The sequence below is a fragment of the Mixophyes fleayi genome, chromosome 10, assembly GCF_038048845.1.
Source record: "Mixophyes fleayi isolate aMixFle1 chromosome 10, aMixFle1.hap1, whole genome shotgun sequence".
Classification (NCBI taxonomy): domain Eukaryota; kingdom Metazoa; phylum Chordata; class Amphibia; order Anura; family Limnodynastidae; genus Mixophyes; species Mixophyes fleayi.
In genome coordinates, this window is record NC_134411.1 from 101289770 (window position 1) to 101317076 (window position 27307).

At 43.9% G+C, this 27307-nt stretch overlaps 2 protein-coding genes across 4 annotated transcripts in view; one reads left to right on the forward strand and one right to left on the reverse strand.

Moving 5' to 3' along the window:
• Positions 1–8246, forward strand: part of KLHDC4 (kelch domain containing 4) — a 55949-nt gene extending 47703 nt beyond the window's left edge. Inside the window, exon 12 of one of the 2 annotated variants that reach the window (XM_075189316.1) lies at positions 8033–8246. In XM_075189316.1, coding sequence (XP_075045417.1) covers positions 8033–8231 — 199 coding nt within the window. In that variant the 3' untranslated portion in view covers positions 8232–8246. Of the gene's footprint in view, positions 1–1158; positions 1467–8032 lie in introns of those variants that run through there. The other variant, XM_075189319.1, reaches the window with a different exon arrangement.
• The window catches only part of JPH3 (junctophilin 3), an 81774-nt gene that overhangs the window by 14143 nt on the left and 40324 nt on the right, over positions 1–27307 (reverse strand). The window lies entirely within an intron of this gene.

Below are 27307 nucleotides of genomic sequence, written 5' to 3' on the forward strand. Positions count from 1 at the left end.
GCGATGACGAAAGCACCGATCGGTGTCAGCAGAGCGTTCGCAAACAGCCAATCACCAGCGGTTCGCTAGTGCCAGAGAAGGTATCATCTAATCGTACCTGTGTTCGTCCACCAGCCAATATACGTCTTGGGCGGCCGTATACGTCTTTTTCTTGCTCTGTATCCATTCACAATTGCGCAAACGCCGTTATTGCATTATGCAAATGTTAGAAGATCCCCGTACCGCCTCTGCGGGCGCAGGCTGGTGTAAGTGGCAGAATCGCGCAAATCTGCATGGGTGCATGTGTGTGCGTGCTCAGTGTGACTTCACGATAGGTGCGTTATACCAAAGCAACAGAAAAGGACAACCCTGCCTGATGATATATAGTCGTGACTCAAAGTGCAGGAACAATGTGTGTAGTAAAAGTAATATCATGTAAGGTGAATACACCTTCTTAAACCTGGAAGACGCATAAGAGTCAGCCTGGGCTCTTGCATCAGGTCTACAGTGGTCACTCTGCGTCTGCGTAGAATATAATGGCCGACATCCGCCACGTTCTTCATTCTTATACTTTCTGTAGATGTTCAGTAAGATACAATGACATAAACCAATCTGCGCAGACAGCATCGGTCGGCTTTGCAGCTTATGCCGCTGATGTAACATTATAGATCTCTAACAGAGAACCGCCCTCAGTGGACAGTTTATAAATTGTTAGAATATTTGAGATTTTCCAAAGAAAAATGTCCTGTAACGTCCCTGCGGCCTCTCACATCGAAGAGCATTGGTGTAGAATACAGGTAGGTGACTCTGGCTGTTGTAGTACTACATGTCCCAGAATGCCTCAGTTGACATGGGATTTATAGTTCCACAATAGAGGGAAAGTCACATTTTGGCCTTGCCTGGTAGGGTATGCTGGGACTTGTAGTTCTAGAACACAAAACGTAATGCTATACATTCACTCTTTTGAGGGAGTCAGTGCAGCTGGATTTTATACACAGCCCTGTCCAATAATTAATAAAAATTAGACAAAAAATAAGAGAGGAAATCAAACAGGGCCGAGGTATAGAAGCAGCGGAGAGGGAGAAGGATTAAGAAGGAACGGGGGCTGGGGGGTGTATTAGCCACTGTACACTTCCACCAGAGTGCAAATTGTGCCTGAATTATTAATGTCCGCTGCAGACAGACGGCCATTCTGCAGACTGAGGAATCTGGCAGCGCTGGGAGTGAAGCCTACGCAAGCTGCTGAAATCATCTGATCAGTGCCACATGCCACCAACTCCCCTCCTTTCACACCATCCACCTACAGTGACCACCTGCCTCCCAATACCCACAGAGGACAGACCCCAAACAGCCACGTCCCTGCTATAGAGCTCTGCAGCCATAATAAATCACATTAACGCAGGGACTGAGGGGGGTACTGCATAATTAATAATAGTAATGAGAGAAAAGCACCTGTCACCACGAACTATCTTCTGTGATTTAATATTGTACATATATATATATATATATATATATATATATATATGTATACTCACATAGAAACACACTCATACATATATATATATATATATATATATATATATATATATATATATATATATATATATATACACACACACACATATAACATACACACACATATATATATATATATATATATATATATATATATATATATATACACACATATAACATACACACACACATAGACAAATATATATATATATATACACATATAACACACGCATATAACATACATATATATATATATATATATATATATATATATATATACACACATATAACATACACACACATATAACATACACACACACATAGACAAATATATATATATATAACACACACACACACTGCATATTAAATGAATTGTATTTATCAGATATGAGGTTTTTTAAATATATTATGAATGTATAACTTGTATATCAGGTTTAGTGGCGCCTGAGAATCTGTAACTAAGACTGAACTGAATTGTGTTATAGCTTCAGTGTAACATAATTACTTTATTTTATAAAGCTGCATAATATGTGAATGTTTTATAAACAAAATGTAATAATAAAATACTAATAACAACACTAACAATAATTATCAGGTAGAACATAAACAAGATCTGGTGCTGATCTACCATTAAAAGACTTTGCACCATTGTACACATTAAAATACAAAATTAAAGGTTTACGCCCAATTTATCAAAAGTCGCAGGACTTCATTTAGGGCCTCAGAGTGCAACACGTGACGTCTCGTACATCCTGCAGACAGGGCGCCACCGAGCGTCAGTGACCCATCTCCTGCTCACAGATGGCAGCGCAGTCTGCAGGGCAGAAGAAGACTTTACAAACTGGTACAAGGGACGATTTTATGGTGTTCAGTCTGTCCTGGGGTTAACTATGAACAGCAGACGCATTGCAGGCAAAGGGATCAACAATCTGCACTTGCAGTATTTCCAGAGCGTTTTACTCTTATCTCGATCACAGGGAAAACACTGTGAAAGCCTCATCTGAGCGAGCCCTACGTGTGAGACCCCAGAGAGACTGAGCTGATTGGGAAAGTCTGGTGCATAAGGACTGTGAGATATATATATATATATATATATACACACACACAGTGGTGGAATTGGGGGGGTATAGGGGTATGTCATACGCCACTTCTCCTATTGCATATATATGGTTATTATTATTTATTTATAAGGCGCCACAGATTCCGTCGGAAAGAGGCAAAGATGAGTGTGGGTGATACTATGGGGACTCACAGAGTGCAGCAAAATACATGACAGGACGTACGAGGGAGTCAGACAGTGGACAGACGTGGGACAATAGGTAGAGAGGACCCTGTCCGCGAGAGCTTACATTCTAGAGGGAGGGGGGGGGGCAGTAGGACCAACTGGGAGAAAATGGAGATGGCAGACGAGGAAGAGGAGGTGATGGATAGAATGGTTAGGAGTTGGTAGGATAGGCGAGCTTGTAAAGGTGAGGTTTGAGAGAGTGTTTGAAGGACTGAAGGTTGGGGGAGAGTCTAGTGAGACAGGGGTGAGAGTTCTAAAGATTGGGGGCAGCACGGCAGAAGTCTTGGAGGCGAGCATGGGAGGAGGTAACGAGAGGTGAGTTGAGGCGGAGGTCAGAGGCAGAGCGGAGTGGTCAGGTAGGTATGTACCTGGAGACAAGGTCAGAGATGTTAGGACGAGAAGTGCTGGTAAGTGAGAGTTAGGAGCTTGAACTGAATTCTGAAACGGATAGGGAGCCAATGAATGGATTTACGCAGAGGAGAAGCGGAAGAGGTGCGGTGGGAGAGGAAGATGAGCCGAGCCGCAGCATTCTGTATGGATTGAAGGACGGAGTGCAAGAGTGAGAAAGGCCAGTGAGGAGGTTGTAATAGTCAAGGTGAGAAATGACGAGTGAATGGACCAGGATTTTGGTTGCTTCCTGAGAGAGGAAGGGACAGGTTTGCAGGATATTACGGAGGAGGAAGTGGCAGGATTTAGTAAAGAATTGGATATGAGGGGCAAATCTAAGGTCACAGTCCAGGATGACTCCAAGGCAGCGGCCTTGGGTGACAGGAGTGATGTTGTCAATGAAGAGGGAGATATTAGGAGGGATGGCAACATTGGTAGGAGGAAAGATGATGATCTCAGATTTGGAGATGTTGGGTTTCTGGAAGCGCTGTGACTGCAGAGAGACAGCTGGATACCTGGGTTAGGACAGCAGGAGAGAGGTCAGGAGAGGAGAGATAGATTTGCATGTTATCAGCATAGAGGTGACATTGGAGGCCAAATGATTAAAAGAGCGGCCAGAGAGTTAGGAGGCAAAGCAGGAGAGAGCTGTTTCGTGAAGACCTTGGGAGTGAAGGGTGGTGAGGAGAAGAGAATGATCAGCGGTGTCAAAAGCAGCAGAGAGATTGAGGAGTACGAGAAGGGAGAAGTGACCTTTTGACGTAGCTGAGAGTAAGTCGTTCGTTACTGTAGTGAGGGCAGTTTCAGTTGAGTAAAGGGAATGGGTATATATATACACATACATACATACATATATATATATATATATATATACACATATACACATATACATAGTGGGGGATATATGAGGTATGTCATACTGCTACTTCTGCTCCCTTCAATGTAACACCATCACATTCCAGTCACTTACATTTTTCATACTGCCACTTAGACCACTGGCTATCAGGATGATATCATACATTCATCCTCTCCGCGCTCATGAGACATTGTCTCACTCTCAGCTTCGGGGCCTTTTAAATCAAATGCCCATTTTTTTTTTTCTTTTAAAAGCCTCACAGAGCTTATCTGAAAAGTAACAATTAAGCTGTTAGCGCAAGAAAACATCCTTTTCTCTAACCCTGGAGAGCATTTAAATATTCTGCTGCTATTCTGGTTTCTTGAAATTTTGTTGTTTTTTTTTTTTTGACCCAAGATCCGTTCGCTGCAGAATTATCTTCCATAATATAACAACCACCCAGCACCTGTGGACTGTCATGTCCACAGTGTTTTATTCTCCCCGAGCGCTCACGAAATGTGATGTCCTTATCGGAGACAGGAGATGCCGAAATCTTCTTGGCTGCGCTATTTAACATCGTCTATGGGCTCCATTCATCAAGGGATGTAAATGGCGATTTTGTGCGTACAATCCGCATAATCACTCTGCGCGCCATTCATTAAGGAACTTAGGCAAGAATTTGAGTACGTTTTCTTGCTTAAGTTTTCTGGACAAAACCAATTGCTACATAAAAAATAGCCAGTATTTAACTTACGTGCAAAATAATAAACTAATTTACACCCCTTGCATTGTAACATGGTTTTGTCCAGAAAACGTAAGTAAGAAAACTTACTCAAATTCTTGCCTAAGTTCCTTAATGAATCAGGCCCTATGTCATTAATATAGGATATTAGTTAAATAGTATTTTTTTTTCTCTGTGTGCTTTTAAGTCTTTATATTCTAAATATGTATTGGACGTATCCTGCAAGAAAAAAAAAAAAAAGACAGTTCTCTGTTCTTAATCTATGCTGCCTAGGGTACTTTTTTGCAGTGTATTATTTGGTGTGACCACATCTGGGTAGGCTACAGCACACATTTGTAGTGTTGTGACCTCCTTTTGTATGTTCCGAGGGCAGCCAGTAGTCCTGCACGTTGATGTGCGCTGGTTGGACTAACGAGGTGCAAGGCCAACGCATTTCGCAGCATGCATCAAGTGTGCTTTGTGAATTACCTCCTATGTATAACGGCTTCTTTACTTATGCATATATATGTGCCGTGTATTATATATATGTGCCGTGTGCACATTATTCACGCACGTATACAAGGATAAGAGCTGGTTTATAGTCAGTATTGTAATCTTGTAATGTTTATACAAGCTGAAATAAATGTGCATGAATTCAGCTGCGCCAAATTAATTTTCTGGTGCTGACTCCCTGTTCAACACTTGTCATCTACTCCCACTTATTTTCTTGGAATGAAGTTGGCCATCTGGTCCTATCCTCTTCCCTTGCTTGATACATTTCTTCGGAGTCTTAAATTATCTCCTCCTTCAAGTAAGTTCAATTTCTGACCTCATTGATTAGATTACAGTGAAAGCTTTGAAGACTCAGATCAGTGGAAACATTTTTTTATATGTGTAGCACAAAGACTATCACACCCATTGAGGTCTGTTGGGAACACGACACAAATACGGATGGTCACATTCCACAGCTCTGCACAGATTGCAATGATCCCGTATGATCTATGTACGATGCACATGTAATTAGATTGTGGCTCAGGTTCTCCAATGCTGAGTGACCAAATTTATATCCAAAAGGCATTTATTTTACTCTACCAGAATACCTGCTGCCTCTCCTCACTCTCTCTACCAGAATGTCTGCTGCCTCTCCTCACTCTCTCTACCAGAATGCCTGCTGCCTCTCCTCACTCTCTCTCTACCAGAATGCCTGCTGCCTCTCCTCACTCTCTCTACCAGAATGTCTGCGTACTCTCCTCCCCCTCTCTCTACCAGAATGCCTGCTGCCTTTCCTCACTCTCTCTCTACCAGAATACCTGCGCACTCTCCTCCCCCTCTCTCTACCAGAATGTCTGCATACTCTCCTCCCCCTCTCTCTACCAGAATGCCTGCTGCCTCTCCTCACTCTCTCTCTACCAGAATACCTGCGCACTCTCCTCCCCCTCTCTCTACCAGAATGTCTGCATACTCTCCTCCCCCTCTCTCTACCAGAATGCCTGCTGCCTCTCCTCACTCTCTCTCTACCGGAATGCCTGCGCACTCCCTTCCCCCTCTCTCTACCAGAATATCTGCGCACTCCCCTCCCCCTCTACCAGAATGTCTGCGCACTCCCCTCCCCCTCTACCAGAATGCCTGCGCACTCTCTTCCCTCTCTCTACTAGAATGCCTACTGACTCTCTTCCCTCTCTCTCTATCAGAATGCCTGCTGACTCTCTTCCCTCTCTCTTTATTTAATGCTTGAGCACTCTCCTCCCTCTCTACCAGAATACCTGCACACTCTCCTCCCTCTCTACCAGAATACCTGCACACTCTCCTCCCTCTCTACCAAAATGCCTGTGCACTCTCTTCCCCCTCTGTCTCTACCAGAATGCCCTCGGACTCTTCTTTGGGGAGACTTTCAGGAATGCACTGGTCATTCTATCTTCTGTTTTGTCTCTCTACTAGAATGCCCACTGACTCTTCACACTCTTTCTCTACTAGAATGCCTGCTGACTCTCCACACTCTCTCTCTACTAGAATGCCCGCTGACTCTCCTCACTCTCTACTAGAATGCCCGCTGACTCTCCTCACTCTCTATTAGAATGTCCGCCGACTCTCCTCACGCTCTACTAGAATGCCTGCTGACTCCTCACACTCTACTAGAATGCCTGCTGACTCTCCACACTCTCTACTAGAATGCCCGCTGACTCTCCTCACTCTCTCTCTACTAGAATGCCCGCTGACTCTCCTCACTCTCTATTAGAATGCCCGCTGACTCTCCTCACTCTCTACTAGAATGCCTGCTGACTCTCCTCACTCTCTACTAGAATGCCTGCTGACTCTCCTCACTCTCTCTCTACTAGAATGCCTGCCGACTCTCCTCACTCTCTCTACTAGAATGCCCGCTGACTCTCCTCACTCTCTCTCTACTAGAATGCCCTCTGACTCTCACCACTCTCTCTCTACTAGAATGCCCTCTGACTCATCACTCTCTCTCTACTAGAATGCCCTCTGACTCTCCTCACTCTCTCTCTACTAGAATGCCCTCTGACTCTCCTCACTCTCTCTCTACTAGAATGCCCGCTGACTCTCCTCACTCTCTACTAGAATGCTCTCTGACTCTCATCACTCTCTCTCTCTACTAGAATGCCCTCTGACTCTCCTCACTCTCTCTCTACTAGAATGCCCGCTGACTCTCCTCACTCTCTACTAGAATGCCCGCTGACTCTCCTCCATCTCCTGCCTCAGTCATTAGGGAACTTCTGTCACCGTAGAGTCAGATGAAAATGCAAATTAAATTAAAAAAAATATAAAACAAAGTAATTCTTGAGCAGCGTGACATGTCGGTCGTCCTATAGAGTTACACAATGTAATTTCATTGCGATAGGAAGACCACATGCTGTCTATGAACAAGGAGTACGTCTCTAAACAGAAAATGGGACCATCGTAAAAGTAAGAAATAACATTCTGCAGGTTTAGGGAGATGTATTTCGGCCGCTGTCTATAATACGGAGGAGACCATTCAGCCGATCTCAGAGTGAGAGCTGTCTCCTGTCTGCTTCTTATCAGACGCACTTTGGGAGAAGAGAGTGAGGACGACGACTGTCTTCTAGCGGCTCATGGGGCTGACACGGCTGTCAGGAGGGTTTCAAGGGCACAATGTAACATCACGGATGCAAAACACAGACCTTGGACATCTTCCAACTCACCAAAGATCTGCACTTACGTGTACAATTTATTCACATGTTCAGGCTTAAAGAAGACTGTGATTATCATAATTTACTTACTGAACACATTACATATTATTACTGCAAAATCGTTCTCTCTCTCATTTCTGCAGGCATCAAGACGGTCGGTCAAAATCATTCAATACAGAACTAATTAACGAATGCGATATCTTACCAAACGGTCGTTTATCGTGTGATCGGGTGAAAGACCTGCAGTGTGCACCCAGCTTTACACTCAAAGGTCTTCTGCAAAAATGTGCATGGGAAACCCATTTAACAAACAGCCCTATGCTGGAAACTTTGCCACTTTAGTGGTCCAAATATTATGAAGACCCCTGTCATTACCAGAACAGTTGTCCATTCCTTTATTTAAATAAATAAATAAATAAATAAATAGATGTCTTATTTTCTTCCTTCTTCATCAGTCGTTGTCCAGTGAGAGCCCCACGCCGTGAAAAATCCCCCCCCCCAAAAAAATTACCCATCTGCATATTATAGGGGGGGGGGGGGGAATTAAATTCTCAGCGGTAAGTGATTTTAATGCGGTTTTCACTCATTCTGGAGCGCATTAACTTTAACCGTTATTCAAATCTATTTTTAACGCACCGTTTTGTTAACGAAAATGGTCCCATCGCGGACAAGTAGAAGATCCACTTAAAGTATAGGGAGGGAGGGAGGGAGAAGCGTTAAAAGCTATTCAATTATTTTTTAACGAGGCGCGGTGAACTGTCACATGGCCAGTTTTATCTCGCACCTCTTATGGCTGTGCAAAAAATGAAAAACAGAAAACCATTGAAATCATGTAATAATGTAAAAAAAAAGAAAAATTATGTTTCTCAGTAATGTATAACATGGCAAAGGTGATTTTTTTTTTTTTTTTTTTTTTTACAAAAAGCAAAAAAACAATTATTAAAATTAATAAACACAATAATCACTAATTAATATATGTATGTATGTACAAATGTGTTTTGTGATAGTATAGACAATAGCATAGTAGTAAAAAGTATAGTTAAAAAAAAGTCCTGTATGTCGATATTATACAATAGAAGGTTGTGTAATGTAATGCCAATAATGCATATTTTTTTTTATTCTAGATGACCTCTCCCCTTCACTCTCCTAAAGTTTGCAAGCACCAATGGTTAACACGCGGTGGCGGTACCTAAAAACGGTTGCGCCCGCAAGTCAAAACCTGTGCGGATAATTTAAATTTTGTCACGCTGCAAAAAAATACTGCGGCCAATTTAATTGCCCCCTATGAATGAGGGTTAGAAGGGGATGGGGGGGGGACGACTTGCTGCACATTTTTGTTTATTTTATAAGAAGTGTTTCTTGCATTAACGATTTAGGACCTGACCAGAGTCTAGTGCAAAAATCTAATTCTTTTGTGGAGTGCAAGCGGCTGTCCGGAGTAATGTTGCTGAAAACGCGCCGCGTCTTCATCTCATTACAATAATCTCTCTCTCTGCAAAGTGACATCTCATTTCTGCACTAGCGCCCCTCTGCCAATGCCGTTATACTGCTCCACAAACCAATCATCATCTCCCGCCTCGATTATTGTAACCTCCTCCTCACTGGCCTCCCCCACTCCCGTCTCTCCCCCCTCCGCTCTATACTCAATGCGGCCGCAAGACTAATCTTCCTCTCATGCTGCTCCTCCTCTGCCTCCCCTCTCTGCCTTGCCCTACACTGGCTCCCCTTCCCCTACAGAATCCTTTTCAAACTCCTCACCACCACTTACAAGGCTCTCTCCAACTCTACTGCCCCTTATATCTCTAACCTCCTCTCCATTCACACTCCTGCCCGCTCCCTGCGCTCGGCCAACGACCGCCGCCTCTCCTCCACTCTTATCACCTCTTCCCACTCCAGAATCCAAGACTTTTCCCGTGCAGCCCCCCTTCTTTGGAACGACCTCCCTCGTTCCATCCGTCTCTCTCCTACTCTGTGCACCTTCAAACGTGCACTCAAAACTCACCTCTTCCTCAAAGCCTACCAACGATCCACTTAACCCCCATCTCCTTCCTTTGCTCGTCCTCCCTTCTCTCCTCTTGCCTCAACTGGCTCCTCTTGTGCCTGGTCTGTTTACCCTCCCTTAGGATGTAAGCTCGTATGAGCAGGGCCCCCTCCCCTCCTGTCTCCAAACCTGTTCTTCCGCGCCGTCTTTACTGCATATGACTAGCCGGAGTTTCTGAAGTATTGGTACTTTTTGTTCATTGTTCTGTATGGTTTCACCCTCTATAGTCTACTGTTAGTACTGTGTGCGGCGCTGCGGATACCTTTTGGCGCCTAACAAATAAATGATAATAATAATAATAATCTACCAAACGTAGGAGCATCTTCACAACCTGAGGTCACATTTGCCCTGCGTAAATGCTTCCTCTACTTTTCAAAAGGTGCCGCTCATTACCCTTAATCTCAGTAATAAATTAATCTATACAGTTAAAGAAGGAGACACTACATTCCCTCTAGACTAGGCCTCACGTGACACTCAAATGCACCAGTAGCCCCACAACACCCCTCAGACCCATCAGAATGACCACACACCCAAAACACCTCCCGCTTGTCCTAAAACACCTCTCAGCTGCCCCACTCACTTATTTAACTAGAGCAGGGGGACAAGCAAAGCTTGGTGAGTCATAAAGCAGGAAGGAGCTGGGGGCCCAGGTGAAGGTGCTGGGGGGCCCCACTCGGCCATCAGGCTGCCTTTTGCCCATCGCTGCTTAGAGACTGAATTTATAAGGTGGCGTCTCGCAAATATTAGTTCAGTTCACAATTTATAGCAGAAACGTTGTCTGCGTTGACTTTAGCAGCTGCGAGCTCATTCCCGGACCGGACAGGCCGCTCCTTACCCGTTAGGGCAACTCGCTTTCTACGACTTGCCCATCTCTACGGATCTTCAGCATTCGCCCGTCTTGCCCAGGCTCTCCTCCATCAGACGTCTGGTTTGGCTTCCTATGTTGCCTAGTGTCTGTTCTGAGCACGTGCAGAACTTTCAATCAGTTCCATTCATTCTGAAAGTTTCCTGCTGAGGTCATCAAGAGGCGCCTACAGTCACTATAAAAGGGACCCTCTGTCATACAGCCTTTGCTAGGTGATTGTGTCAACAGCCAGTCTGACCTCTTGTCTTGGACAAATTGGACTGACCCTTTGGTATCCTGTTTGCTGACCTGCTATACTGTGTATTGACCTGGCTTTGGTTTCAGAAGCCGCTCTTGTTTATTCCTTTGGTTCCTAATTTTGCTATTACAGTGGACCGACCCGGCTAAGACAAGTGGACTTGTTTTTGTTTCATCCTCTGGAACTTACTTACTGACATTTACTGACGTGATTTGCCTACTGGTCACGCTGCAGTCTGTTTCCTGGGATTCTCCTAACTTGACCACCGGCTACTTATATCTGTACACACATATTGCATTGTGTAGCCCTGGACACTCAGTCCCTGTATATTAACCCCTTCAGTACTTTCTCCAAGTCTCCTCAATATTGGCCAAACTGGCTGGGACTCTCGACAGTGACTTTATTATCGTGACCTTAAGCCTTCAGCCATTTTCACGTCTGTGTCTGGAAACAGCCTCCCTGGGATCATCACCTCTACAGCTTCACGGATCACTTTCAGCTAAGCTTCATCAGGAACTCCTTTCTGACCCGCCAACTTCCAGCCTTGGGGATCCAGTCGTCGGAATAAGGTAACAGACATTATTATTTATACTGTTACCGTGACACCAGTCACTCCCACATAAAACTACATGGGTTTGCTTGAAATAACGCGTCTAGCTGACTGCTACCGCATCAGTCACCAGCTACAACTTCCATCATTCTGGGACTTGTGGTACAATACTGACCCTGCGGAACCGACCTCCACAGAGGCATAAGACATCTTTATAAATGAACAATAAATGAACGGACCGGTTTACTAAAACATGGCGATGCGGCAGTTTGTCTAATACCACTCATGGCAGCGATACAGAAACACAGATCGCCACAATTAATAAAATATCACCATGACCTCCGAGTGGTACTCAGGCTGCCCAGCGGTACTGGCCGGGGGGGCATTAAAGCTTAACTTATCGCTTCGCCCAGAGTTTGGCCCAAGATGGGGCTTTTCTGAGTTTGATAAATAAAGCCCACACTGTGTTTATCAGCATATTACACAAAGCTTCTGATTGCTGTTAAACATTATGTACGCCGGTAGCTCAAGGCTGCAAAAGATTCTTAAATCAATATTTCTTGGGTCGCTGATTTAGATTATCCCTTAAGTCTCAAACCATAGCGTCCTTCTATACTTTCCCTGTCTAATCAATACATCTCCTGCCTGGGGGCATGCTCCGCTAATCAACTTAAAGGAAATGAATAGAACGGGCTCAATATACAAATTATTATAGGACTATTGTGTGGAATTCTCTATTGTAATGATTTCAATCTGTTACAACCCTTAGAATTATATGCACTACCTCCAAGCCTTAAAGAAACACTAGTCCTAAAATGCAAGTTGCTTTTTTTTTTGTAAACGAGCTACTTAGAAAATTCACAAATATATATGTAAACATTCCCATACCTTGACAGAACGTGATATGTCTGACTTTGTATTTAGGCTTGCTGTGCAGCTGTTGTATTCTGTTATCAGCTAGTTCAGACTGAGAGAAGCTAAAGACAGGAAGTTTGATCTGCACAAGAAAAAAATATTCCTCCACAATGACAAGGTTATGTCGTATATCTTTCATTCTTATAAGCTCCCGTAATAATGACATAACTGTGAATGTCAACGCTTACTGCAGTGATTAAAACAAAACAAAAATCGCTCACCTGCGTTAATTCACAAAATATGGGCAAGGCCAGGGAGCGTTAGACAGCAGCCCCAGGCCGGTCTCTTTTATTGTGAGCTGGGCTCACAATGAGATTGGCGCAAAGATCAAACAGCGACAGTCCCTGTCCTGGGCAATTAGCAGCAACAGACAAGCGGGAACTGTAATCCCCGGCCAGTCCGGTTTATAATCTCCCCCCGTTTTATACCTTCCCTGGTTCTCAAGCTGAAGCTCTGTGGATACACAGCTTGTAGGTACCTGTTGGCCTTATCTTCCATGGACGGCACGGGGATGGGGTCCCTACTGGCTCCCCTGCTGGGCTGGTTCCGTTATGTCTGGAGATAGAGGGACCCGACCATGAGAAAAACAGGTAGAGGGAACAATGGACCAAGAGTAGTTTATCATGGAGAGGACTCAGGACCCTTCTCAAAGTAACTACTTAGTGTAAAAAAAAACAGGGGTGGGGGGTACACCAATTCTGGTTGCAGTCTTGGACACATGAGGCAAAGAAGGCAATGGGTTTAATGTTCAACGCAAGGCAGCAACGCAAGGCAGTGGTTAGTACTTCTGCCTCACAGCACTGGGGTCATGAGTTCGATTTCCAACCATGGCCTTATCTGTGTGGAGTTTGTATGTTCTCCCCGTGTTTGCGTGGGTTTCCTCCGGGTGCTCCGGTTTCCTCCCACACTCCAAAAACATACTGGTAGGTTAATTGGCTGCTATCAAATTGACCCTTACCAATTCTCGTCACCCCAGTTTACAGATGATGATGATCCCATGAAATATGAGGGTCCCAGACTGGGATCAGAGACCGCGATCACTAGACACAGGGTCGGGATCAGTACGGAATAGGACGGGGTGCTGGGGATGACACAGTGTTAAACTGCAGTTTGACAAGAAATACATAATTTATATCAGACTTCCTGTTCACAGTGGTAAATACCCGTGTGACTGGCCTGATCGCACACTGTAACATGTGCATTAGTGATGGATTCAGTGTAAATAATTGATGTTGTGTAGCAGGATACAGCTTGCGGGAGAGCGGCAAATCCTGACCCCACGGAACATTTACACATACAAACAGTATTAAAGGAACAGCGACTACAAATCGTATATAACACTGTATGTAACTCACAGTCAAATAAAACGCAGCAAATATCGGTAGATGTGCAATTACGCCTGCATTCCTATACATTATCTCACAATCAGTATCCACCAATCAGCATGTGCAATTACGCCTGCATTCCTCCTATACATTATCTCACAATCAGTAACCACCAAGCTGACCGACGATCAGGAATTAAACAATACACAGGATTAATCGCTGGTTTTGTACAATAAAGGCCCATTAGCATCACACGGATCAAAGAACCCTACGTTTGCAGTAGCCTTTGTTTATTGAGGAGGCCATAGAGAGCCCTTGTAGAAGAACGTAAAGGTACTAATAATTAAAGAGCATTTGTTAATTATAATTAACTGTTATATTTACAGCAACATCAAAAATAAGAAACAGCTATTTCTCCTCACTCCCTTGTAGTGCGATCAGGAGAAGGACGTGTAGAACGCGTGTTTTGTATACCAATAACATATATCCCCAGTGTAGAGCGCTGACATGGAGCAGGGTATTAGAGGTCGCGATTACCACGCTCAACAATCTGATTATTCTACTCATTTCTGTAGCCTCAGAGCCTCTCCTGGGCATATAGGGGGGGACGACTTATATATTTTATATAGGCTGATTATACCCAACAAAAAAATGATCTGCCACAAAGCTTAACCGACTCACTTACTAAGGACATACAGGAATATTCCCAAAGCCAAGCTATTGTTTAGCGAGCCTCGCAGGATGAGACCAGGGCTGTGCCACAGGGGCGACCGCCCAGGGGGCAACACTGAAGGGGGCGCAGTTTAGTAATGTTTTAGGTCCATTTGGTTAAAATTGAGGGCTAGGGGGGCGGCATTTGTCTTTCTCGCCCCAGGCGCTAGAATTCTAAGTTACGGCTCTGGATGAGACATATGCTCATATATTGCTCATATGAATGGAGGTTTTACTACGACTAAACAGATCTGTTTTAACCCCCGGCCCTACGGGTCAGTCCGCAGGCATAGAGCATGGTACACACTGCCGAGAGCTAGAGACAGGCAAATAAAGAATAGATGGTGCGAGATACAGAGGCAGACGCGGAAACGGACGCAAAACGGGAGTAACTTACACTTAAAAAAAGAAAAGCACGGAAAACAAGCGCATTTCCGCCCATATGTAGAGGCGTCCGCACCTAGTACGTGATAAGTCCTCATCATCCGCGCATATTTGCATCTGCGATATAAATACATATGAATGCTTCTACTTTCTGGGCATGCGCAAAGAGATATCACGCAAGATACGCCAACACAGGCGGTAATGAGGTTATCGGCATCTGTAACATATATATATATATATAATCTATAAAAGAGATATGATTTTTAGAACAACAAAAGCCTTATGTAATAAGGCTTTTAGTCCTTTGATAAACTGCTCATTAATGTTCTGTATAATACCCTGCTCTGTGTACATAACCTATATACATCCGCATTACGGTGCCCAGATAAGAAGCAGAAGCCGTAATCACCGCGCCAAGAGAGGCAGATTGTAGCACGTATAATTATTCATGACAATATGTAATTTCATTACATGCCTTAGCAGATAAATGGTAACTGTGTCTGTCCCTACTTTCCAGATCTACTCCTAAGTTTTGCCCTGCCCTCCCATATTTCAGCACTGACCTGTTGCACTGTACAGTTTATCTTCTGTATCTTAGATGCAGTTCTTACACTGTATTAGGGATGAGCGCACTCGGATTTATGAAATCCGAGCCCACCCGAACGTTGCGGATCCGAGTCGGATCCGAGACAGATCCGGGTATTGGCGCCAAATTCAAAAGTGAAACTGAGGCTCTGACTCATAATCCCGTTGTCGGATCTCGCGATACTCGGATCCTATAAATTCCCCGCTAGTCGCCGCCATCTTCACTCGGGCATTGATCAGGGTAGAGGGAGGGTGTGTTAGGTGGTCCTCTGTGCTGTTTAGTTCTGTGCTGTTTAGTTCTGTGCTGTTTAGTTCTGTGCTGTTTAGTTCTGTGCTGTTTAGTTCTGTGCTGTGCTGTGCTGTGCTGTGCTGTGCTGTGCTGTGCTGTGCTGTGCTGTGCTGTGTTCTGCAGTATCAGTCCAGTGGTGCTGTGTGCTGTGCTCTGTCCTTCTGAGTTCCGTAGTGCTGCTGGGTCCTGTGCCGTGTCCTGTTCAGTCCAGTGGTGCTGTGTCCTGTGCTCTGTGCTTCTAAGGGCATAGTTTTTTCCCCACTATTCCCAAGTTTTTTAAAAATTAAAAAAAAGTAAAAAAAAAAAATAAATTAAAAAAAAAATAAATATATATAATAATTATAACCAAATTTGCAAAACCAATCCAGCAGTATAAGTCCATTGGTACTGCAATATTACCAAGTTCACACATGCTGCAGTATCTTGTGCTACATATAATGGAGACCAAAAATTTGGAGGATAAAGTAGGGAAAGATCAAGACCCACTTCCTCCTAATGCTGAAGCTGCTGCCACTAGTCATGACATAGACGATGAAATGCCATCAACGTCGTCTTCCAAGCCCGATGCCCAATCTCGTAGTACCGGGCATGTAAAATCCAAAAAGCCCAAGTTAAGAAAAAGTAGCAAAAAGAGAAACTTTAAATCATCTGAGGAGAAACGTAAAGTTGCCAATATGCCATTTACGACACGGAGTGGCAAGGAACGGCTTAGGCCCTGGCCCGTGTTCATGACTAGTGGTTCAGCTTCACCCACGGATCTTAGCCCTCCTCCTCCTCCCCCCCCCTACAAAAAATTGAAGAGAGTTATGCTGTCAGCAACAAAACAGCAAACAACTCTGCCTTCTAAAGAGAAATTATCACAAATCCCCAAGGCGAGTCCAAGGGTGTTGGTGGTTGTCAAGCCTGACCTTCCCATCACTGTACGGGAAGAGGTGGCTCGGGAGGAGGCTATTGATGATGTAGCTGGCGCTGTGGAGGAACTTGATGATGAGGATGGTGATGTGGTTATTGTAAATGAGGCACCAGGGGGGGAAACAGCTGATGTCCATGGGATGAAAAAGCCCATCGTTATGCCTGGTCAGAAGACCAAAAAATGCACCTCTTCGGTCTGGAGTTATTTTTATCCAAATCCAGACAACCAATGTATGGCCATATGTAGCTTATGTAAAGCTCAAATAAGCAGGGGTAAGGATCTTGCCCACCTAGGAACATCCTCCCTTATACGTCACCTGAATAACCTTCATAGTTCAGTGGTTAGTTCAGGAACTGGGGCTAGGACCCTCATCGGTACAGGGACACCTAAATCCCGTGGTCCAGTTGGATACACACCAGCAACACCCTCCTCGTCAACTTCCTCCACAATCTCAATCAGATTCAGTCCTGCAGCCCAAGTCAGCAGCCAGACTGAGTCCTCCTCAATACGGGATTCATCCGAGGAATCCTGCAGCGGTACGCCTACTACTGCCACTGCTGCTGTTGCTGCTGTTAGTCGGTCATCTTCCCAGAGGGGAAGTCGTAAGACCGCTAAGTCTTTTACAAAACAATTGACCGTCCAACAGTCGTTTGCCATGACCACAAAATACGATAGTAGTCACCCTATTGCAAAGCGTATAACTGCGGCTGTAACTGCAATGTTGGTGTTAGACGTGCGCCCGGTGTCCGCCATCAGTGGAGTGGGATTTAGAGGGTTGATGGAGGTATTGTGTCCCCGGTACCAAATCCCCTCGAGATTCCACTTCACTAGGCAGGCGATACCAAAAATGTACAGAGAAGTACGATCAAGTGTCCTCAGTGCTCTTAAAAATGCGGTTGTACCCACTGTCCACTTAACCACGGACATGTGGACAAGTGGTTCTGGGCAAACGAAGGACTATATGACTGTGACAGCCCACTGGGTAGATGCATCCCCTTCCGCAGCAACAGCTGCATCAGTAGCAGCATCTACAAAATGGCTGCTCATGCAAAGGCAGGCAACATTGTGCATTACAGGCTTTAATAAGAGGCACAACGCTGACAACATATTAGAGAAAATGAGGGAAATTATCTCCCAGTGGCTTACCCCACTTAGACTCTCATGGGGATTTGTGGTGTCAGACAATGCCAGTAACATTGTGCGGGCATTAAATATGGGCAATTTCCAGCACGTCCCATGTTTTGCCCACACCATTAATTTGGTGGTGCAGCATTACCTCAAGAGTGACAGGGGTGTGCAGGAGATGCTTGCGGTGGCGCGCAAAATTGCTGGACACTTTCGGCATTCAGCCAGTGCCTACCGCAGACTAGAGGCACATCAAAAAAGCATGAACCTGCCCTGCCATCACCTCAAACAAGAGGTTGTGACGCGCTGGAACTCCACCCTCTATATGCTGCAGAGGATGGAGGAGCAGCAAAAGGCCATTCAGGCCTACACAGCCACCTACGACATAGGCAAAGGAGTGGGGATGCGCCTCAGTCAAGCGCAGTGGAGACTGATTTCCGTGTTGTGCAAGGTTCTGCAGCCATTTGAACTTGCCACACGAGAAGTCAGTTCCGACACTGCCAGCTTGAGTCAGGTCATTCCCCTGATCAGGCTGTTGCAGAAGCAGCTGGAGAAAGTGAGGGAGGAGCTGGTAAGCCATTGCGATTACACCAAGCATGTAGCTCTTGTGGATGTACGCTTTGCCAGGATCCGAGGGTGGTCACTCTTTTAAAGTCAGAGGAATACATTCTGGCCACCGTGCTCGATCCTCGGTTTAAAGCGTATGTTGTGTCTCTGTTTCCGGCGGACACAAGTCTACAGCGGTGCAAAGACCTGCTGGTCAGGAGATTGTCCTCTGAAGAGGACCGTGACATGCCAACAGCTCCACCCTCATTTTCTTCCACATCTATGGCTGCGAGGAAAAAGCTCAGTTTTCCCAAAAGAGGCACTGGCGGGGATGCTGATAACATCTGGTCCGGACTGAAGGACCTGCCAACCATTGCAGACATGTCTACTCTCGCTGCATTGGATGCTGTCACAATAGAAAAAATTGTGGATGATTACTTTGCTGACACCATCCAAGTAGACATGTCAGACAGTCCATATTGTTACTGGCAGGAAAAAAAGGCAGTTTGGAAGCCCCTGTACAAACTGGCTCTATTTTACCTGAGTTGTCCCCCCTCCAGTGTGTACTCGGAAAGAGTTTTTAGTGCAGCGGGGAACCTGGTCAGTGAGCGGCGAAGGAGGTTGCTTCCTCATAACGTTGAAAAAATGATGTTTATAAAAATGAATAATCAATTCCTCAATGAAGTACAGCACTGCCCTCCAGATACTACAGAGGGACCTGTGGTTGTGGAGTCCAGCGGGGACGAATTGATAATGTGTGATGAGGAGGAAGTACACACTGTAGGGGGAGAGGAATCAGAGGTTGAGGATGAGGACGACATCTTGCCTCAGTAGAGCCTGTTTAGTCTGTACAGGGAGAGATGAATAGCTTTTTTGGTGTGGGGGCCCAAACAAACCAATCATTTCAGCCAAAGTTGTTTGGTAGGCCCTGTCGCTGAAATGATTGGTTTGTTAAAGTGTGCATGTCCTATTTCAACAACATAAGGGTGGGTGTGAGGGCCCAAGGACAATTCCATCTTGGAACTTTTTTTTTTGCATTATATGACCAATCAACAGTCGTTTGCCATGTTCAAAAAGTAAAACCAAATGTAAAAAAATTCAAGAAATTAAACCAAAAGTAAAATGCCGTGTCATAATTTAAAACAAGAGGTATTGACGTGCTCTAAAACTACTGTATTGTTGTTTATATTTTATAAACACTACACTTGAAAGCTTGAGTCTTTCAATAGAAAAGTAACTGTCCATTGCACGAATATTTGCAACAGGGACAATTTTAGGGTTAAGAAAGTCAACTAATAACACTTCGACGCTGTCTGTCTTTATAAACACTACACTTGGAAGTTGGAGGAGGTATTGTGGCCCCGGCACCAAATTTACTACCGGGGCCACTCCACTGTGCAGTCCATATTTAGGTGTATCAGATATTAAACAACGGTGACAGTTGATGCCCAATTTTTTAATTATATTGTGGCCTCGGTACCAAATTGTGTACCGGGGCCACCACACTACGCAGTCCAGATACTTGTTTGGTGGAATTCAGACCAGTTGAGGGTTTTATTATTATATTGTGTGGACCACTCTATCTATACCACACTACAACTCTATACCACTCTATTTCATACTTTAATTCTATTTCATACTTTAATTCTATTTCATACTTTAATTCTATTTCATACTTTAATTCTATTACTAATTAATTACCATAAAGAGGAACAAAATATACCAATTTTACCAAAAGTATAATATGACTTAGACTTACAAACACTACACTTGAAAGATCGTGCCTTTAAATGAAAAAGTCAGTCTTCATTGCACGACTATGTGCAACAGGGACAGTTTTTTGGGTTTACAAAGTCAAACAATAACACTTTGACCCTGTCTGTCTGGGATCTCAATGACGAATTGTCTGTACCATGTTTGGAGGAGGTATTGTGGCCCCGGTATCAAATTGGGTACCGGGGCCACCCCACTATGCAGTCCAGATACTTGTTTGGTGGAATTCAGACACGTGGAGGGTTTTTTAATTATATTGTGGCCTCGGTACCAAATTGTGTACCGGGGCCACCACACTACGCAGTCAAGATAGATAGATGCGTATTGCGTATCATAGATAAAGTACATTCAGTGGTGTGGGGCAAATTGAAAAATATTCAAAATGCACTGACATTATCAAAAACAAGAGGTTGTCACACGCTAAAACTCCAACATGTATATGATGGAGAGGATGGAGGAGCAGCCGTATGTGTAGTGTAATGCAGATCTGTTGAAGGTTTTTTATATATTTTATTGTGGTGCCCAGTGCCCACTCCTCTACGCAGTCCAGGTACAATTATTGGTGCGAATCATAAAAGTTCAGGGTTTTTAATATATTGTGGTGACCCACTCCTCTACGCAGTCCAGGTACAATTATTGGTGCGAATCATAAAAGTTCAGGGTTTTTAAGATATTGTGGTGACCCACTCCTCTACGCAGTCCAGGTACAATTATTGGTGCGAATTATAAAAGTTCAGGGTTTTTAAGATATTGTGGTGACCCACTCCTCTACGCAGTCCAGGTACAATTATTGGTGCGAATCATAAAAGTTCAGGGTTTTTAAGATATTGTGGTGACCCACTCCTCTACGCAGTCCAGGTACAATTATTGGTGCGAATCATAAAAGTTCAGGGTTTTTAATATATTGTGGTGACCCACTCCTCTACGCAGTCCAGGTACAATTATTGGTGCGATTCATAAAAGTTCAGGGTTTTTAATTTATATTGTGGTGACCCACTCCTCTACGCAGTCCAGGTACAATTATTGGTGCGAATCATAAAAGTTCAGGGTTTTTAATATATTGTGGTGACCCACTCCTCTACGCAGTCCAGGTACATTTATTGGTGCGATTCATAAAAGTTCGGGGTTTTTAAGATATTGTGGTGACCCACTCCTCTACGCAGTCCAGGTACATTTATTGGTGCGAATCATAAAAGTTCAGGGTTTTTAATATATATTGTGGTGACCCACTCCTCTACGCAGTCCAGGTACATTTATTGGTGCGAATCATAAAAGTTCAGGGTTTTTAATATATATTGTGGTGACCCACTCCTCTACGCAGTCCAGAAAGATACCTTGTTGCAACGTTTTGGACTAATAATTATATTGTGAGGTGTTCAGAATACACTGTAAATTAGTGGAAATGCTTGTTATTGAATGTTATTGAGGTTAATAATAGCCTAGGAGTGAAAATAAGCCCAAAAACTTGATTTTTAAACTTTTTATGTTTTTTTCAAAAAAAATCCGAATCCAATACCTTAAATCCGAACCGAGACCTTTCGTCAAGTGTTTTGCGAGACAAATCCGAACCTCAAAAATAACGAAAATCCGGATCCAAAACACAAAACACGAGACCTCAAAAGTCGCCGGTGCACATCCCTACACTGTATATAAATTAACTTATACAAACGAAGGGTAAATGCAAACACAGTGCACTGTTATCACATGCTGGGCTCTGTAGTTCCCCCGCGTCCGCGGAGACAGTACGGTGCGTCCCCAGCATGGACGCAGCAGCTCAGCGGCGAAACGATCCTGGAAAATATTATATCATGTTGGTAACTCGGGATCAGTGGTCAAAAATCAGGTTCTGCCCATCGGTGCAGCGTCACGGCGAGATGTATGGTACGATCAGGGCAGGAGACACAGACGTGTAACGTAATACTCCACATGTTCTATAAACCATGGAGAACAGAGCTCTGCGTGTTTGTGGAATCTCGTATAATTTACATAGAAGAGAATATTGAGTCCGGTATAAGCAGATAAGGAAATCACTGCGTCCTCGTCTAGTCTATAAATGTCACATCTGCAGCCATTGTATCCATCACACCGTGCCAAGGCCGTCTCATGACATTCTGATTCACTCCAGACTCACGTGGTACAGAGAACCTTTCACACACAGACACTCGCACACACAGACACTCGCACACACACACAGACACACACAGACACACACAGACACTCGCACACACAGACACGCACACACAGACACTCGCACACACAGACACACACAGACATACGAACACACACAGACATACGAACACACAGACATGCACACACAGACACGCACGCACACACACACATGCACACACAGACACACGCATGCACACACACATGCACACACAGACATACATGCACACACAGACACGCACGCATGCACACACAGACACACACGCACACAGACACACACACACAGATATGCACACACAGACATACATGCACGCACACACACGCATGCACACAGACATGTGGGGGACAGAGCGAGGTCCCAACAGGTCTGCTCTATCTCAGCTCTATCAGATGTAAGAGGCTGACGGGGCGACGCTGCCTCTGGCTGTTCCACAAGGTGATTCGAGAGGGCGGATGTTTAGCAGAGGAGAAGCTTTAATGGATTAGTAGGAGGGGAACTGGGTCAAGTGGAGGTATTCCCTCTCTCAAGTCATCGTGTGTAATAGATTAGATTGTAAGCTTGTGAGCAGGGCCCTCTTACCTCTCTGTCTGTCTGTATTACCCAGTATTGTCTTATTACTGTGTTTCTCCGCAATTGTACAGCGCTGATGAATATTCTGGCGCTATATAAATAAATGATGATGATCTCATAGACAAAGTTATACGAGTACACACACACACACAGATATACACACACACAGATATATACACACACACAGATATACACAGACACAGATATACACACACACAGATATACACACACACACAGATATACACACACACACAGATATACACACACACACAGATATACACACACACACAGATATACACACACACAGATATATACACACACACAGATATATACACACACACAGATATATACACACACACAGATATACACACACACACAGATATACACACACACAGATATATACACACACAGATATACACACACACAGATATACACACACACAGATATATACACACACACTATATATAGTTAGAAATCAGTGCAAAATAAAAGGTTGAATAAGGCACCTTTTATGAACTTTTGATTAATAGAAGGAATCTAATCTATATTTAAGGGTGAAAACACTCAATGCCATCAATAGACGGTATTACCATCAGTGCCCGTGCTTCACCCAATACACCAACGCGCCTATCCGCAAAGACTGGCCCAGGAAGGTGCTAAGTTACCCCTTACGGCTCTGGGCCCTTGGAGTATCATTGAGCTGCCTCTGCAATATTTCCTTGATTAATTGCGGTGATGAGTGATTTTTCTTATCAACACTATAAACAGCGATATAAAATATCATCCTTATCGCCGCATATTGATAAATAGTACTAGACATTACAAGTAGGAGACAATGAAGAGGAATGGAAGCAATTATGCACTTAAAGTAACAGGAAAAAAAATCACATTGAAATTTCTTATTTTCCCAGGTAATATCCGCTTATGTTTGACAACTAAAACTGGAAAATCCGACCTGTCACTTAAACAGCTTTGTCTGGAGATAACATTAAGGGGACTCCAGACCGTCTGAATGGGCAATATACCACAAAATACACAATATGCCAACACGATGCACAAAATGTGACGTCCGTATTGAAATAAAATTCACACAGTTAAATAGGGCTCTGACTAATGGCAGAACTGTCCGCTGGTACATGTACGACATAGAGATGAGATTTAATGATCACTGTATAGAAGATGTAAATCTGCCCAGTAACAGCATGGAAACCTATTGGCTGCGAGGTACTGGCCGTGGAAATCGACTAATGCTGACATTAGTTTATCGGCTAATGATGACGTTTGTTTATTATGTGTTTATAAAGTCATGATATTTTCCTGGTTCCCCCAGAGTCGTCTGTTTTTTCCCCAATACAATTCGGCTGTGTTATTCTAGGAATAACGCTTCCTGCACACTATGGGGCATATTTAACAAATCACGGTAGTGCACTATTGTGCACTTACCGTGGAATTAAAGTCCCGATGTGCCCTTCGCAAATTTATTAAAGGTGCATCGCAGCAGATATCATGGATATCTGCTGCTTTGCACTCCTGATCGTTTTTGCGAGCAGTCACCATTCAACAGAATGGTGACTGCTACTGGCCGCAATCTTAACAAGTCCCGGAAATTATTTTTTTTTGGGAACTTGTCTTTACCAGCTGCAGCTGGCGTACATCATCCGAATTGAAGACATCCACTGCTGTCAGCTCTGCTACGAAGAGCAGAGCTGGACAGCGCATGTGTGGAGGGATCACATGATCCCTCCCTGTTACTCAGCGCGCTCTCTCTGCAACGATAGTTGCAGAGACAGAGTGGGGACTTTGTGCGCATGTGCACTGCACATGCGTAATTGAAGGAAGAAGAGGAACGAAGAGGAGATCCCGAGACAGCACATCCGAAGAGGGGGTAAGTGTGATTTTTCTCTATCACAGAAACAGCAGTTTTTCGGAACTGCTGTCTCTGTGTTCCTTTTTTAATAAATGTGAGAAATAGTTCAATCCTTATCCTTGCGATAAGGATTGATAACTATTTCTCACTTTTGCCGATTAATGATAAATGTGCCCCTATTTCCGTTATTTTTAACGCTGATTTTTGCTCGCACCTCCCGTGAGTAAAAGTCTGAGATTAAATTACCCTATTGAAGGTAATGGTACTAACGCCGCATTAATCCTAGACTAACGTGGCCGAAATTAATCTGCCCCTAAAAAGCTTTAACTCACGAGTTTTGATTTCCCATAATTTTATACTAACGATGAACCCAAAATTAGCAAGGTACGTGTTCCCCAATCTGTTCTACCATGTCTAGAACCTGAAAGGAAATTTGGATGTTCTGAGCAACAATCAGATCACATGATCGGGTCGCATGGGAGCCCGGCTATCAGAATGACGGTAGAAATACATAATATACATGTTCTATTCACTAGTAAGTAATGTGTCTGACTGCACAACACTATCATACAAGCAGAAGGAATAATATAGATGATCTTGGATGTGACCTGCATCTGAAACACATCCGATGTAATAATGTAGTTGGTACGTGACAAGCCAGTACTGAAGGGCCTATTGAGTAATATGTCAATCAAAGACATCACCTCTTACATTGTGAGATAACCAGTTCTCCCTGTACCCCTGGAAATTCAAAACAAACAAGCGTGATGCCCATAGCACATTATTAATTCATAGAAACTCAGTTTTAAGTCTACCAAACAGATATATTACAGTTGCATTACTATCTATCAATGTTCTTCTGCTTCCCCTTGATAACCGGGACTGTGTGATGTAGCGGGGGGAGGGGGGGGGGGGGTGTTCATAGGGATCCGGATATTTAAGCTTTTAATATTTAAAACCACTGAAATGTTATCGCAGCTTTAGGTGGCATTTACAATTGGGTGTCATGCGCCTGTTTTTGCACAAATGCTCCAAGTTTTATGGGATCGCATGAATCTACACATCAACGTTTTACATGTTCTGATGGCAGGAGCTAGATACAGGCTTGGGGGCACATTTATCGGACAAAACGAGAAATACTTATCAATCCTTATCGCATGGATAAGGATTGATGTCTTTCTCAAATTTATTAAAAATGGATCACAGAAACAGCAGTTCCGAAAAACTGCTGTTTCTGTGATAAAAAAACCATACTCACCACTGGCTCTTCGGTCGCGCTGTCTCCCGATCTCCTCCTCTTCGGTGTACTTTCTCTTCTTCATGCAACTGCGCATGTGCCGTCCGGAGAGCTTGAGGCTGTGACAGGGAGGGATCACAAGATCACTCCCTGCGCATGCGCTGTCCAGCTCTGCTCTCCGGACACAACTTTTACAAGTAATTCCTATGAAGCTGGCGTACATTAACACAACAAGTTCCCGGAAAAAATATTTTTTCGGGACTTGTTAGATTGTGGCCAGGAGCAGTCACCATTCTGTTGAATGGTGACTGCTCGCAAAAACGATCAGGAGTGCAAAGCAGCAGATATCAATGATATCTGCTGCAATGCACCTTTAATAAATTTGCGGAGAGCACATCCTGGCCTAATTTACACGGTAAATGCACGATAGTGCACTACCGTGCTTTCTTAAATATACCCCTTGGATCTTGTAGAAACGCCCTACGCATTCCATCAAGAGCATTTTCAGCTGGACTGTCGGTAATAGGGGGAGTTATCACGCACATTTATAAATTACATTTATTGTGTCCTTATGGCTTCTCTCCGTCACTTACATTTGTTTCATGATAAGCCGTCATGTCCTGCCATACAAAGTGTAAGGAAGGTTTCCGATACATCTGTCAGTACTGAAGTGACTCAAGAGGATGAGATAATCTGACCAGACCGTATACGGACATAATATATCAGGCAGAAGGGGGTTTATACATATAATATTAGTGCACTATGGGACTTGCACTACTTTTGCCTTTCATGCAAATGACACCAAAGTGCAGTGTGATTTTACAGTGTACATACAACTCTGCAGTTATGGATAAAGCTCTCTGTATCCGTAAGTCACTGGGATAATGTATCACATGTTATGGAGAACGGGGGGTATTAGAAATACATGGAAAATTCCTATAAGGTACACAATGGGATTTAAAGCAAAGCAACAGAAAAAGGAACATTATTTCCACCTTGGCAAACCCATGTTGCACTGCAGGGGGGGGGGGGGGGGCAACTTTAAAAGGTCCAGACAGATTTAGAGTTCGAAGGGGATGTGTCTTAGCTCAACTCTAAATTGCAGTGTAAACATAAATCTGAGCAGTATCTGTGCACAGCCAGTCTTTTCCTTGCATGCAAAAAACAATAAATATATAAATAAATACATTTGCACCAATGACATCGCAACATATATTGTCCAGGAGCAAATTTGTTCCTTTATCTATTTATTTATTTTCTCCTATCTGTAGAAGACGATATCAAATTAAAGAAGTACAAACCAAGTCCTAACTCCGT